The sequence below is a fragment of the Trachinotus anak genome, unplaced genomic scaffold (assembly GCF_046630095.1).
Source record: "Trachinotus anak isolate AG129_WGS33_773 ecotype Australia unplaced genomic scaffold, CSIRO_AGI_Tana_v1 ptg000024l, whole genome shotgun sequence".
Classification (NCBI taxonomy): domain Eukaryota; kingdom Metazoa; phylum Chordata; class Actinopteri; order Carangiformes; family Carangidae; genus Trachinotus; species Trachinotus anak.
In genome coordinates, this window is record NW_027273875.1 from 6,984,917 (window position 1) to 7,001,593 (window position 16,677).

At 40.2% G+C, this 16,677-nt stretch overlaps 1 protein-coding gene across 4 annotated transcripts in view; it reads left to right on the forward strand.

Moving 5' to 3' along the window:
* LOC139608133 (serine/threonine-protein kinase PAK 3) overlaps positions 1 to 16,677 on the forward strand; it is a 41,510-nt gene that overhangs the window by 15,063 nt on the left and 9,770 nt on the right. For 3 of the 4 annotated variants that reach the window (XM_071461626.1, XM_071461623.1, XM_071461624.1), the window contains 5 exons: positions 10,465 to 10,658; positions 10,773 to 10,873; positions 12,357 to 12,510; positions 12,634 to 12,671; positions 15,863 to 15,925. In XM_071461626.1, coding sequence (XP_071317727.1) covers positions 10,487 to 10,658; positions 10,773 to 10,873; positions 12,357 to 12,510; positions 12,634 to 12,671; positions 15,863 to 15,925 — 528 coding nt within the window. In that variant the 5' untranslated portion in view covers positions 10,465 to 10,486. The remainder of the gene's footprint in view (positions 1 to 10,464; positions 10,659 to 10,772; positions 10,874 to 12,356; positions 12,511 to 12,633; positions 12,672 to 15,862; positions 15,926 to 16,677) is intronic. The other variant, XM_071461627.1, reaches the window with a different exon arrangement.

The window sequence follows — 16,677 nt, forward strand, 5'->3', positions numbered from 1 at the left end:
ATTTAACATGGTCATAGAGGACAAATGATGAAAGCAGCTCTTTATTTGTGCACTGAAACAATGTAAAACATTTCTTTTTTCAGTATGTCTGCCTGTTTGTCTCCTTGTGTATTAACGTGCCATTCTGGGCTTCCCCATGTTTTCCATTGGCCGGTGTAACCCAACACACACAGCTTCTCTTACCTCACCTCAGCTAACAAAAGCGTAGACACAGGACCTCATCTTGGCCTGTAGCCTGCTAACTGGGCTGGCTGAAATATGATAGTAGGACACACACAACACATACAAGTAGGCCTCCATCTGTTGAGGACTCACTCTGGGTAAGTTGTGTTGCTATTGTTAAGTGGAGTTATCGTTTAGGACGCTTGTTGACAGTTTATGAATGTGTAGTTGGTCTCATGTGGGGCGTTTGTGTGCGTGTGCATGCGTGTGTGTGTGTGTGTGTGTATGCGTGTGTTTTAAGGGCATAGCCAGCTAGAGTGGAGCAGTAGTCTTGTGGTAGGTGTGTCAGGGCTACAGTCTGTGTGTTGTGGATTAGCATGTAGGATTGGAAGCCATCTGGCCATTTTGTCTCAGAAAGAGGAGGGGGAGTAAGTGAGAGAGATGGATGGAGAGAGACAGGGAGAGAGAGAGAGAGAGAGAGGGAGAGAGACAGAGGAAACGCTCACACACTGACACATTGACACAGCTCCCTCCGTAATCTCCCTACTTGATGTCTGTTGCTACTTAGAACAGGGTTGCTTGTCTGTGTGTCTGTGTGTGTGTTTATCTGTCGTCTCATTGTGTGCGCTATAAATATAGATAGTGCCTGTGCGGCTTGTTCTGTCTCTGATTTATCAAACTCAAATTCCAAATGTAACATCAAGATAGTCACAGAAACGTCTTGGGAGGATTCAAGATTGCAGAAAGTAAGAGGTGTTAAAGTCTCTACAGTGAGGTGATGCAATGGGTGAAGACGTTCCAGATGGATAGAGACTGCGGAGAATAAAAGGATGAAATGTTGCAGAGGAGGAAAGGGTTCAGGGGGTTTAAGAGATTAACAAGTTTCACTGGGTCGAGAGTTTGAAGAGAGTTGCAGAGGGGCATCTGAACTTGAATTTGTTTGAAGATGAGCGGGCTGCAGAATGTACAGTAAAATGTTGGAGGCTAACAAGTGGGAAGAGTTTTCAGAGAATGGAAAGACTACCATGACCTTACATGTGGTGTACAAGGTGACTGTTTCATCTGTGATATAGAAATAATTGGTGTAGCTCCTATAAATTCACACTTCCTCACTCTTGTGATGGATTTCTATTCGGATTTGTGTGTGCTGTATCTACTGAGGTTAGAGTTCAACTGTATCTACTGTACATGGAAATATTACATCTCGCTGGAGAAAATCCTCTGGAGCGTACATACCCCCATGATGTTTTTGCTGTCTTCCCTTACCATGGGTTTAACCCTTTCAACTTGACTGAAAGAAGGTGCACCAGCTGGCATGGCAGGAGGGAATCCACTCCCCTCTCTGCCTCCAGCTGGCACTCAAACGTGCCCACCCATGCCACACTAATGCAAAAAACCCCCCAAAAAACCCCACACTTTAGTACCTTGAGAGCAGATAATTCAAGATGAGCGGCCTTACCTGTGCTTGGTGCTCACATCTTTACTGGACGTGTAGAAGGTGTAGCAACTCATATGGAATAAGCAGTCTAAGTACGTATTAGGTTTTGCTCACCTTTGATAATATGAAATTAAACCTAGTCGGCCTGATTGATTTCTGAGAAGTCCTCATGCGATGCGAGTTCAAGGAAACTCGGAGATGCTTGAGAACGTGCCAGTCGTAACCACAGGGAAACATCACTGTCTCTTGCTTGTCATCTTGAAAACAGATGTATTTTACAACTTGTTACTCACAGCGTATTCATTTCATTCATGTATTCATAGCCTCCAACACTGGGCATAATTAGGAGGTTTACTTGGAATGCTGGAAGTGTAAGACAGGTTTGAGGTCTTGGGCATCCCTGTGGCTTAGGCACTTAATTTATAATTGCAATGTCCTCCTGTTTCCTGGCGCTCTCTACTACCAACCATCAAATAAAGACAGCATCCCACAGAAAAGGTATTCAGGCTGTTCAGTTGGTGACAAAAACCACTGGAACAAGCCAAGAGCAACCACAAACTTCTGCATCTATTTTGTGTCTTTATTTTACACCTGAGAGAGTGCCAATTCATAATTACAGTATCTGAAATCTTGATACAAGTGCAGGAGTAGAACTCTAATGAAAAAATACATCAAGATGGACTATCAAATGTGCTTGGAAAAAGAGCAGCTCATTCTGTCAGGAGGAGCAGGGAAGCAATCATAATGTATTAGTATAATACACTGGCTCTGTCAGACAGGAAATACCCATCAGATACCAGTTCGAGAAATGTGTGTCTCAGAACAGACAACCAGCTTTGTAAATTGGCTTAAAAATAATCAATCAATCAGTCAATAGCTTTTGTCCCCTTGACAGAATGAGCTACCATATTTTTAAGCAGATTAATATTACTGGTAGTCCTTTTTGATAGAAATTCCCCACCTGACAGAATAAATTGCTCCTCATTAAAGCACTTCTACTCTGCTGAGCACGGCGCACAGCAGTTTTGTCAGCTGTGACTGTTCTATAGTGTTATTTCCTTTCTTTTAATTTAATATTGTTTACTGTTGCTGCTGACATGTCGTTATCAAAAAAAAAAAAAAAAGAAGTGTTCGCACAGCTTCTTAAATTACCTTGGAAACACTTACTGAAACTATTATTTTGAAACATTGGTGCAAAAATCTGTTGAAAATGAGAAAAATAATGTGGTAGGTTTAAGATACGAGGGGGGAAAAAAAGGGTTTGTCTGATATGAGAGAGCAGCACCAGGGCGGGTTCACTAGAGCTAAATATTAAATGACAGAGTGAGTTCTCAGGCCTCCACAGCAGGGGAGTTTGGGAGAGGATGATGCCTGGTAAAATGAGAGTCATGGTGGATTGTAGTCTGTGGGGAATAAATGAATCTTGAGTCTGGGCTTTGCTGCCTTTTTCTGCCTTGTTTTGAATACGAGGAACGTTATTGAATACCCTGTGAGCAGAGGGTTACTTAATAATAAGTAAATCAACCAGGCAGACATTGTGTGGTAGGACCAGTGAATCCTTTGAATCTGAGAGAGTAATTAGTGTGTCCAAGAAGAGAAAATAAGGCAGGTTCTTATCACTGCGCTTTTTCATTCTCATTAGTGTTGTTGCTGATTAGCATTGGACAAGATCAATGTAGAATTTTAACAGCTAAACAAAAGGTGCATTGCAGTCATCTAATTTAGATTGAATGAGGTTCGGATCAGAAAACACTTAGTAATTTTAAAGCGGATTACATTTCAACTCAAACTGCTCAACCTGAGATATGTGCTGGATTTAGTTCTGTGGAGCGTACCTTTAGTCTTTATGGCCACAATGGAAAATTCAAGTTTTGTAATTGTTGTATGACCCAGGTTTCAGTGCAGTGTCATTTTTGTATGATTTGCAAGGAAATAGAAAAGTAAGTAATATCTATATAATAAGCTTAAGCAATAAGCAATAAAATGCTTAAGCTATAATAAGATCGGGTTATCTAGAGTTCTCCAGACGATCCAGAGGAAAAGTAACAGAAGCAAAACAAGATCAGACACAGACATCTGGGTGGTGGCTAATAATAGATCACTGGTTACTGATTAGAGAGGTTTATGCACTGTGCTGTGTGTAAAATAGGACTGAATAACTACACAATGATGACATGACGAGTGTTTGTTGTCAGGGTTTATCTTAGTAAAAATAATCTAGGAAAAGATATTGTCTTCGAACTGATGATTTGTCAGATCTCTGAGGGGTCAGTGTGAACGGACATTTAACGTGCAAGAGCAGCTATTGCCTTCGATATTGTGTAATCATGCTCTAGTTGGCATATTATGAACGGGTATAAGCCTTTATACCAACACGATTAAAAGATGTTCATGTTCAACATTTTCATGGCTTTCACCCAAGGCGAGTGTATCAGCTAAAAATAGAAGCTGAAAGAAAAGGGTTGACTTTGAATTTTTTGTTAAGTTATGAAACACATGATTCAACGGCTGTGAGGCAATTAACAACCAATAAAAGAAACAGTTCTGCACTTGATGAAAGGTGACAAGAACTGAATCCATATTTATGACTGTAATGAAGCTGTGATCAAGCTCATGTTCGAGCACCATTAATATGTTTTTGCGTTTATGTTCATTGTCACCCTCTGTATAGATGTTTATTAAAAACTGTTGCAAAAATGTTTCTAGTATTCAGCTTGACCCATGAAATTTAAAGCTGTGAATAATTGTACACCATCCCTGTCTCACCTGCCACCTGTTGTAAGAAAACTCGTGAGGTAATTGTGACTTCTCCCTTTCATGAACCAAACATTGGCAGCTGTATGCAAAGCAGAGTTCCTGAGGTTTGCAGGAAGGGGACCAGACCAAAGAGGTGGAGCCTCATCAGACAAAAGCTGCTAAAGCAGAATTTTTATAGCACAGTAACAGTCACAGTCATCAGATGTATGCTGCTACAGTGGCCAGTATTTAGATACTTTGGAAATTCCAGGTTCAATCTGCTGTTTGTTTTGGATGTTGGTCAGACTTAATGCTACCACAATGACAAAGCTCTGTTAGACACTAATCTACAGATTAAGGATCAAACAGTCTCAATGTTCACAGAAAAAGTTATACTGACATATTCTATGTTGACTTTATCAGTCTTTAAAAAAGCCTGCAGTGTAAAAATAAGATATAATGTGTGAGTGAGCTTCAGATAGGCTTTTGTGCATCTAGTACCAATCTTTTCATCTCAGCTCTCAGCAAGAAACTCAATAAGCATATGTTTTTCATAAAAAGCAGAAGTCCAGGTCGAAGGCTTTACCCAAACTCTGGTACATGAGTCAGTAAATGAATGGGCTCAAAAGTAATGTAAAAAACAAAATGTAAAAATGATTAATCTTCTGACAAATGGGACTGTGTCATAACACAATAACCATCAAGTGTCAATGCAAAGTTGGATGATATACAGTATGAGACCCGTTTGCCTTATATTTCATTTTCATAAACTAAAAAAAAGAAAAAAAAAAGAAAAAAAAAACCAGGAGGAGATGAGGTCATCGCCTTGAGGATGCTGTGGCATGTTTGACCACATGAGGTTTTGATCTTGTGACCATTAATTCCACTCAGGCTTTTTAACAGAATTGAGCACCAACCTCCTCCCTCTCCCTCCATTTGAAATTAAGGGGGGGGGGCAGGCAATCTACAGCGTGACTGTGTGTGTTATATTCTGACCTTGACAGGCCAACCATGTGAGAGAGGAGTGTTTGTACAGTAACATGTGTGTTGTTGGCCTCCAGTGCTTAAACGTCTGTTTTCTTTTTTTGTTTTTTAGGTTTTCTTTGCGTGTGTGTGTGTGTGTGTGTGTGTGTGTGTGCGTGTTTGTGTTATATGAGGCTTTTCAAGTCTCAGTGTTTTTATAAACACTGCACTGTTCAGTACAAACCAAGATAAAGACAATAACAATGGCAAACTGTGGCTATGGAGTTTCCCCCCTACCTCCTTATCCTTTGAATGTCCTCTAGCTGTCTGTCCCATCCAAGTAATCAGCATCCTTCAAAGAAGCACAGCCAAAGCTAAAGCCAAGTCAAACAGAGAGCGTGTCCTAATCAGGGGCATGAAGAGCCAGGCTTATGGAGCCCTCCCCCCACTGCGGGGGCCATTACTGGGCCGCCATGGGCTCAAGATTAGAGTCTCTTCCTGTGTTAGCCATTCAAATTCAGCATTAATGTTTGAAAGAGCGGAGAAAATGCCTGCTCTTCGTGGATAGATTAATATTTTATGGAAGAGAAATGTGAAAACATCCCCAGTCATATCTGAGTTGAGCTGGTTTGTCTGCGGTGGTTCTGTGTGTTTTTGAGACTTGAAGATCCTTATATCGCTGTCACATCCGACCAAAACAAGCCCAGCAGAATGAAGTTTAGGGCTTTAATTTCTGACAAATTAGCATCTTATGGATCAGTGTTAAAGCTGCAGTTTTCCTGGTTTACATTTACAGAATTTTGTTTTTTTTTTCCCCCCCTAGTCTGCTGGAATAGCAGAGCCTCATGTAAGACTATCTTCAGTATCACACAGAAGAAATTTGATTTATGATGTTGAAAGACTGGCCTATGTGTGTTTTCAGAAATAGGAGCTGCTTGTTTCAGGGACAGTGCTCTCACTGACTGCTTGCCTGCCTGTCAGTCTGCACAGTAAATAGGTCAGTGTTTTATGTGAGGGAAGAAATCAGTGATGTCTGGGCCTCCATGAATCTGCCATCTTTAGCCGTCTGACCGCTCGGCAGCCAGCAGTCAGGTGATTCGCTAAATGGCCACACAGCAGTGAGATATTTCCTAAAATATAAAATCATTTAGTTCCTTGTGGTTTCCCGTTGTATTTTTCAGCCAGTGGCACAGATAGATTCTCGCTGTTGCCTGATATAGAAATGACCGGAGATGCTGAAGAGTTTTTCAGCTACATCCTTCAGCCACACTGCTCTCCTATGGCTGAAATGATCGCATTTATGACCATGCACTTTACCTTCACTGCTTTATGTAAGTGTATTCTGCGTGTTGCATGGTCCCGAGGTGGACATGAGAATCGATGAGGCAAAGGAGTACAGCATGAAACACCCAAGAAACACCAAGAAAAAGATGATTTCATTTTTAAAGGATGCAAAACCTCCTGTCAGCTCGTCATTATTTGATGTTGCAGCCATTGATTTTTTTTTTTTCCCCCCTCTGTATCTGCTAACCAGATAGTGACCTGATTGATTAGATCCCAGTCACTGTTGTCAGGTCTTGCTTGTGCCATGTGCACATGTTAGTGAAGCCGCTCCTGTGCATGACCACGAAAGCTGAAAGCTGTATGACAAATTGTAGCTGGCAACAATGTGTTCACAAGATTATGTTAATGGATTAACAGAGGCATCAGTCACAGCTGCATTAGTCTCTAGACAATGGACTCCAGACAAGGTGGTTATATGTAAGGGATTATGTACAACATTTGAATGTTTTTTTAATGCCGTTGAAAAGCTGGAAGAGTTACAGTGATGCAGTCTTTCTCTCAGTGATTCTGATTTCTGGGGATGTGAATGTTTTGTTTTTTGTTTTTTTTTGTTTCTTAAAGTTGCAAAGTTCACATTGTTTTGAAGATATTATAGCGAGCCACCCTGTATCAGCTAATAAAGGTTCAGTTGGTTTCATTGCTCTTTTGTTGAACATGTAGCCTCAGTCCATATACCTGGCATTTTAAATGAATCCTTTAAAAGTATTTTAAAGCCATTACTTGCCAGCATGGTAACAATTGAAAGCTCAACTCTTGCTCGAAGGCTCAAAATTTCCTGACTTAACCCAAGTGGTGCAGTATTAAGCCATATAGCTAAATAATCCCTGTGAAACTTTAACTAAATTTGGACACATGCTGTTAGTCAAGATAGCCATGCTGTCAGTAACTCCCTGTTGCTTCAGCATGTCAACATTGTGACATTCCTCTGTAAACAGCAGACTACTACCAGGTTTTGTCGTGGCTGACACGCCTAACCTCCAACCTAAAAGAACCTGTTTGCTGCAGTTGTCTGGACTCTCACCTGGAACTCACCCAGCATGGTAGAAACTGCCAGCAGGCTCACCCCCACCCCCAGTATATCCCATCACATCCTGGAATGACACCAGGAAAACAGTCTTAAAAAATGTATCACTACATTAAGACCATGAAGTGTTTCTCTGTAGCTGTCTGGTTACGCAAAAATAGCGCATGCCCTCCAGCTGAGATGGATCAACAAGTAACTTTTATAGGTATAGTTAACAAATCTGACAGGAGTGAGTCACCTTTTCATAAATCTGTCTTGGGAAGGATTAATCAGCAGTTTCTCATGGGTACTAATGATGTAATCTTTATATCTTTATTTATATCATGCGCTACTGTGTCTCTCAGTCAGTGTATAACTTGTGTATAACCGTTTGCTGCATCTTGACTTAGATAAGATGTGAAAATTCATCTGCAGCAAGCTCTGATAGTGAAGGGCTGCTGTCTGACAAATACTTTCCTGCTGTGATTATAGAATAGTGTATCTGGCTGAAAAGACCTCAGCGCATTTTCTTTTGCTAAGTGAAACAAAATTTCTCTTATTCTCATCATACGAGAGCAGAGGGGAACAACAACACTGTCTTATTGATAGGAAACATCAAGATTAGTATTATTGACTTTTTCACGCGATAGGGTTGTCAAATATTTTGTCGTCTGGTTTATATGAATATAGCATTAAAAACAGCCTAATTCCACATTAATGCATCATGGTAATGTTATCAAAGGGAATAAGAAATTATTAGATGAGATTATATGAGACACTGTTCAGCTGTGTTGGAGATGAGGTTGAAATATGATGTAGTAGTTAATCCAGTATGTAATAAGAAATAAACAGAATCTAAGTGAAATTGTAAAATATTAAGAAAATAATCAAAGTATCCATGAGTTAATCATTGTGTTATTTTGTTTTGGCTAGTCAGTTTTTGTTGATCTATAGTCACTGCAGAGCTGTAAAGACAGTGAATCTATGGGTCATACAGGTTCACGAGGACATTACGCATTACTGACGAACATATTTCACAAAAGGACAAGCATCTTTTTTAAGATTTGAGGCAGCAGAAGGGAAAGCACAGAGCTCCTGTGTAATAATGCTGTTACTGTGGACATATCTGATTAAATCATGGCTTCTTATCATGTTACATCTTTCTCCTAATCTAATTCATTCATTCAAAACCAGTTCTTTTAGGGAGTTAACAAAGAGTAGGGTGTAACCAACCAGATTTCGTCTGGTAGAGGCGATAGTTATGTAAAATCAGTAAAGGCCACAGTGAAGGCACATGTGTAATTTGTCAGAGGCAGTGTGCAATGTGCAAGAGCCGAGGAAGGCTCTTTGTTTGCTAATGTAGGTCTACACTAAGGGGGCGGCCTGGATGGCCCGCTTTCTGGGACGGTTGTGCTGCACATCACATGATGGGCTTGGCCTCGGGGTGAGGCAGTGCAGGAGTCTAAGATGTTAGTGGGATGGGGACATAGACGATGAGAGGATGAGTGATGGGAACGTTTACTCTTGCCAGTTTCTTTTAGAATCAGCTCCTGGTTACTGTTTCTGCAGCTGAACAGACCCACTGGATATCAGCCGCCACCTCCACCATTTCAAACAGCCTCCATTCAAATAGCAAGAGGAATGCACAGTTCCTATATAGATTCTTTTTAAACATCACTATTATAATTTCAGTTATCTTCCTCTAAATCTGCTCTAAATGCTCCGCAAAGAGTCAGGTGTGTTAGCAGAAATCTATAAATGTGCACAATTTCATGAGACTTTTTCAGACCTGTAGCCAGTGACGCTGTGACAGGATTCCTCGTGTTCCAACGCTAAAACAGGCCAAGGCTTTGAAAATATTGAACTTTGAAACTGTAACGAGGCGTCTTCTGTGAGTGTTTGATCTCTCTGACTGCAGTAATCGAGGTTTGATTTGACTCTGCCACGTTCCTCTTCACGTTCATCAGTTCTGCTGCTTCAAAAACCAGCCACAGAGAAAAGACATTCACCTTAGTCTCGGTGTCACACTTTTAGCAAATAGCAGATTTTATTGAGTCACAAAACAAAACAAAACAAAAAAAGTATTATATAATTGTAAATTTAATATCTTAGGGTTTTGGACTGTTGGTCAGGTAAAATAAGTAATTTGAAAACATTACAGTGGGCACTTGGGAATACTGATGGCAAATTTCACACTGTTTTCTAATCTTTTACAGATTATCTCATAGTTATAGATTATACATTTTGCTTGCAACTGTCCTTGATGTTGACCAAAAACTAGTAAAGTACCCAGCAGAGCGTATACCTTCACAAACACCAAACATTTTCCTCCACCAGATCCACATTATTATCTGGATCTGACCAAATTGAACAAAGTCATAGATATCAACACCATAAATACGTCAGTGATGTCAGTTAAAAGATTCCTGGATTTGCCCCTTCAACCAGATCACCACCAAGATTTAACAGTTTCTTCCCTGGCCCGTGTCTCACCCCTCCACCGAGTTTGGTGCAAATCGGTTCAGTGCTTCTTGTGTAATACTGCTGACATACAAACAGACACAGGTGACAACATAATCTCCTTGGAGCAGCTAAAAATCAAGCAGAAAAAAACCCCACAAACAAACATGTATTTCTCAGTTAGGTCTCTTGATATTATTGTATTTTGTACATGTAAGTACTTGTCAGACTTAAAGGTTGTTATGTTTGGTGCATCCAGAGGGATTTTGTAACCTTCCACACCCGTCAAGGTCCCTGCTGATCTATAATCAGACTTTTTAACACTGAACTCCTCCACCTCTCTCTTTCTCTCCCACAGGACATTGTGAGTGCCACTAAAGATGTCTGATAGTGTCGATATTGAAGAGAAACCACCAGCCCCCCCCTTGAGAATGAACAGTAGTTCCCGAGACTCTTCATCAGTGAATCACGCCTCTAAACCACTTCCAATGGCTCCTGAAGAGAAGAACAAGAAGGTCCGCCTGCGCTCCATCTTCCCCGGGGGAGACAAGAGTGAGTGTCCATCTCCACATCATTTTTACGCTTGGATCTATTCACCTGTAATTTACTGATTTGCTTTGTGTAAAAAGGTTCAGCCTGTAATCAGGTTCTGTTTGTCTCCTCTAGCAAACAAGAAGAAGGAGAAGGAACGTCCTGAGATATCCCTACCCTCAGACTTTGAACACACCATTCATGTTGGCTTTGATGCTGTAACAGGAGAATTCACAGTGAGTTTCACTTTCACCTGACAATCAGGCACATAAACAGAGACTGATACGCTTCTAAAATTCTCCTCCTAAGGCAGAAACCCAAGCACACACTTTGAAAGTCACAATTCCCTGAGGTGATAGAGTCAAATAATAATATATTTCCTTGCACATAAAGTTGGTAATACATGTGACTTGAATGACAATCACTCTCTCCTATCAAGTGAAACCTGCCCTGGGATCCTTTAGTATTTCTTGGTAAATTACATTTTAGCTGCAGTTTCAGTTTTCAGCAGATGTTTTATTCTTGCAAAAGCCTGGATAACAACACCATGACACAGTATTTCCTTATTCTTTTATTTTCTCCGCTTGATGTTCTTCATATTAAATTTGATCCAGTCTTTTTTTCAGTTATTCATAGAGAAAGCCTGGAAGCATTTAAACTTTATTTTTTATGCTTTATAGCAGCTCCAACGATCAGGTTCTCTAACCAGATATAGTAGGAAGAAATAAAACCTCAATGTCTATTTAACACAAGTGGTTCATCCAACAGCCCCAGTGCAAAATGTATAAAACTTTTAATGTTTAATGTTTTCAGTTTGAGGCCCCAGACACTGGTGATGGTTCACAGTATTGTAGTACATACAGTAAATCTTCATTTATAAAGATGCACCGTACTTTAAATTCTGTTCTTACACTGCACTGTATGAGGGGATGTTGCAGGATAGGTGCAATATATTTTACAAGCGTTCATGTTATTGTTTACCACACCCCTGAGATCTTCTGTAATGAGAAAAGCATTAACATCAGATAATGAGAGGACATAAACAGATATTCATGTGCTGTGCTGTGAATTCCATTTGGTATTAAAAATAATCATTATAATAAGGAAAAACATGAATCTTAAATGGTTTCACAATAATACCACTAATCTGTAACAATCGGTAAAAGTCTAGGCTTCTTTGTTTAGGCGGGAACATTTCTTATTTCAAATACAGTAACAGGCGAGCACTTTAAGTCTTGTCATCATCACCCTCTAAAACAACCTTTACACTGAGGAATATGTAGTCTCATCATTTGACTTCCAAATGTAGAGCCCTCGGTCCATGACATCAGTGACACATAGTTCCTTGTTCACTTGATAAGCTGTTTGCCTGTGACACATGCGAAGACAGTTTTAAACCAGACCACTCTCCCTATTGCTGTTGATTTGCACCTTGATCCAACTTCAAAGCATCATCTCTCTCGGAGCCCCTAATGCCACCACTTCTGCACAACAGCAGACTTACTTTGTCAGCACACTGAGTTTTTCTTTAGGTTTAAAAATATGCACAAGTGTACAAAGATGGCATGAATGAAACACTGCGTCAGTCTCTGGCTGCGACTGAGGGACTGTTAACAACCCACACTCTTTCCTCAAGACAAAACTTACATATTGCAAATTAACTGCAACATTTCACTGAAGATCTTTTTGTAACATGTGATCTTTGTTTATTTTTTACAGGGTATCCCAGAGCAGTGGGCGCGGCTCCTACAGACCTCGAACATCACCAAGCTGGAGCAGAAGAAGAACCCGCAGGCCGTGCTGGACGTCTTAAAGTTCTACGACTCCAAAGAGACCGTCAACAACCAGAAATACATGAGCTTCACCTCTGGAGGTAAGCAACACCAAAATACTCACACCATAAAATAAAAAAAAAGCAAAAACATTTCACATTTATTTTAATGTCTAATACCAAGGATATGCCGTCTCTATAAGAAAGTTCTCTTTCATTTTACAGACAAGTCGGCACATGGCTACATAGCAGCAAACACATTGGTGAGTTGTTTTTTTGTCTAAACTTATTTTTGCTTGTGCTGGTTATTTTTTAAACTTAAATATTATATTTAAGGATTTTAAAGAATATTTTAATGAAAAATAACCATAAAATGATAACCTGACAAAATATATGCCAGTTAATAGTATCTAACTACTATTTAATGCTCAATTTGAAAATAATTGTGATGTTGTAATTTAGAATGTCCCTTTTTTTTTGGAGGTGGCTCGTCTGCCTGTTTTATGGGGAGTTTTATTGCTGCACTGTGTATCGTGTCCTCTCTAGACTGTCTGGTTATTACAGGAAAAAAAATTACAATTACAAATCAACCCAGTCTTTGGTTCTTAGCCATGCACCATCTCTGCCATATTTCATTGCTTCTTGAAAATCTCTCAACTCTAAGTAATACATCAAAGGAAATTTATTTTTTTATGATTTATATAACTGTAATGATTTAACAGGTAAGTTGCAACATTATGTGGCTTCATTTCATCGTCTTTAACCTCAGAGCAATTATACCACTGCGGCTACACAACAGTAAATCTTCTTTACTTTACTCTCACCGACTCCATCTGGAAATTTCTGGGATGGACTGTATTATTCTCAAGCATATTCACTTCACACGGACCTCAGACCCCTCTAATGGGAAAAATGTTTGTGTTCCCCTCTGGAGTCTTACTGCTCTGACTGTGTGGCACAATGCCCTGAATTTTACGTAAACGCCACTGAGTTTTGCAGCTCGTGCACAGAAACGGTGACTGCTGCGTGAGCTACTGCTGCCCTGCTCATTGTTTATTTTTCCAATCTACTTAACCAGATTTTGAAATACCCATAGACAGGCTTCACTGGAGGCTCAACTGCATCTAGAAGGACTCCCGCTGTGCTGACCTCATTCCTGGCTTTGACCAGAGTAATCTATGCTTTGAATGCCTTGGCCCGTGCACGCTCAGCTGGGTGAAGAAGTGGAATCCAAGTCTGTTCAGTGGGATTCGCTGCCCCAGGCGAACTACACTGGGATCACTTCATGCAGAGCTATTGCTCGAAAAGAGCTCTTTGCCAGTGAAGGGCAAGCGGGGTGTGGCAGTGAGTCTAAAAGGTTGTGCGAGCACAGTGAGGGTATTTGAGAGCATCTCAGCCTTGGACTGTCACAGTGGTCCACGGCTGCAGTGATGACTCAGCTACTGGCTACAGTGCCACAGATTCTGTCCTAAGGTTGGACCACATTGTTTGAGACGAGCAGAACTACAGGAAAGGTGCGAGTAACTGGTCTGTAGATGCAAACAGTCTCATAAGAAACCTGATGCTCTCTGTCAGAATATTTTGAACACCAGCTTCTGCTGTATAATATTTGAGACCTGGTGTGTTATTTTCTGTAAGCAACTCCCATTCACTTCTGTACTTATCACCTGCTACTGTCCTGCTGCTATCTTGTCTTGTTATCAAGGATTAAGGAAAATAACAGTTTAAAGCAATTTTACTCATAATGCATTAGAAAGATGGAAGAAAGACAACTATCTACTGGCCCTGTTGTGAAATCCCATCTTTGAGCAGCCATTTGAGCCAATTGTTCATGTTTTAGGTTGACTCACCTTGACCTTAGCTCAGCACAGCAGACGCTGTCGCATCCTAATCCAGCCAATTAAAAAGTCACAATTGAATTTTAGATTCAAGGACTGCAGTGAGGAAATCTGAACTTTACTTCCTGTGCCAGTGTCTGCCTCTACCAGACAATAGATTCACTCCAGAGTTTTTTTTTTTTTGGCTGGAAACTTTGTAAATTTATTAGAACAGAACTGAGGATGAAATTGCTCGGTAACTTCAGACCACAGCAGTCATATGTCAACCAACAAAGGCAGCTCGACCACAGTTCATAAAACTACGTTAACAACATTGATGTTGCTCCTGACATTTCTTTTGTGTGTTGTTGAAATTATTACTTCACAAAATTGGTGCATGGATGCCACACTTTAGAGAGATGTTTCACACAGTTTGGTTACCCTCACACAAAACATGAGTGGCTCTGCAAACAGAGGAACAGATGAATAATGATATGAAATGTATCCACAACAACTCAATAATGTTGCAAATATCAGGTCTGTATTGATGTTTATATACTGTAGCAGCTTGGTGTGATTTGTCATTTGAAATATTTGAAAGTTCAGTCAGGTCTAAAATTATCGTGACATTATTAATCCTAAAACAGTCCAGTCAGTGTTTTTCAGTCTGTACACGAATGTAATTTAACTCATGAAAGGTCATATTTAAAGTTTCCAAATGGGTTGACATTCAGAAGTAAAAAGCACCTGTAAGGACAAGTTTAAGCCACAGCTCAGTAAAAGTTGTGATGCAAGTTGTAATGTTTATTTGTTCGTATTTTTATAGTATAATGGAAAACAGCATGAATCCATTCAGATCAATGAAAACAGCCGCTTCATTTCCATCAGTGTTATAAAAAGTCTGCGGCTGCTCTCTTTATCTACAGTGAAACCATTTTCCTGTTATGCTGAAGCATCAGAAGCAACTACAAACAACACAAACACTTGTAGTCAAAGTGAATACTACAAGACTAGTTTCAAATATTATATAATAATAATGCAAAGCATTATTTTATTACATTGAACACTGAGAGTTAGTTAAGTCAGACTGATGTGATGTAAAGTTTTATGATGTAATATGAAGTGTTTGCCAAAAAGTGCATCAGAGTAACACAAACAAATACAGTAGTAAAGAAGTTCATCCTGTGTATGTGAGTGTGCTTATGTGTATGCTGTGTCAATGCTGGACAATAACTGAGGTGTAATCTCATCATTTTGGTTGTCTAATAATTAATGGATTGCATCTTTACCATGTGATGAGGAAATCAGAAATCAGGTGCATACATGAGATTGTCCCCACTGTAGCGTCCAAATCAAAGGTGACTTCAGCAACATTTGATGTTGATGAAACTGAAATGAAAGTGAAGAGGGACAATGTTCTAGCCTTGTGCAAGGACAGTCCTCAGGTGGCATGATTTGTCTCTATCATGTCCTCTCCTCATGCTGTGTTTTAAGGAGGACAATTTGTGGACTTAATGTCCATCCCTCAGTAGCGGACCCCTGCCCTCTCCCCCCTCCTCCCCTGAAGTCCACTTACTCTTAAACATTGTGTGGGTTTGTTTTGAGTAAATCCTCCCATTTTCAACCTTCACATTCAGAACCGACTGCTGTCATCTGGGCCTCCTGTCAGCCTTAGAACCTGCAGCGCATTATTTGACAAGGTAACTCCTCCATATTACTTCTCCACATGATGTATCTCTGCATTGGCTTTGAAGCTAAATTCCACTATTTGATCTCCTAATTTTGATTATGCCAACTGGCTGATGCACAATGCACATAAATATTTGATTTTAGAGGCATCATCACTCTCTGTATTGAAATTTCGTGGGGGGTATGATTGGATCTATTAGTTTCACATGTATTTATTATCTTCCACAAGAGCACCACTTATCTTTTGTTTGAATGGACCGTGTCTGAAATGGCAGGGCAGGGGCGCATGCCACAGAGGGTTGTGATGATCAATCTATCAAACTGCATGTATGAGCTCATATTCCTTACTATTTAATCCACATTGCCAATAATGTGCCTGTAACTTCATCACCATTGTAGACATTACCGCATGGCTCTGTAGAAAAAAAGAAAAACACATGGCACTGCTTACAGTTAGCCAGACACTCATTTCTGCACTGCAGTCCTGGCTCAGCCCTCCTTGGAGCAGGTCAGAGGCCCAGTATGTCTGAATGAAGGACTGGGACTTTCCTTCAGCCAGACCCTTCCCCTTTAATCACTAGAGCTAAGCTGCACTGATTCATTTATGCATGACGAAACTGGAAATGGATGAAATGTTTCCATTCCATAAGAGGAAGATGATCCAAGGCTAGCAGAGTTTTGGATAGGGGAAATAAAGGCTGACCATTAGGTAGAATGAATATGTCTGAGGCATAGTAATCATGCTAGTTAAAAGGTATCTCCC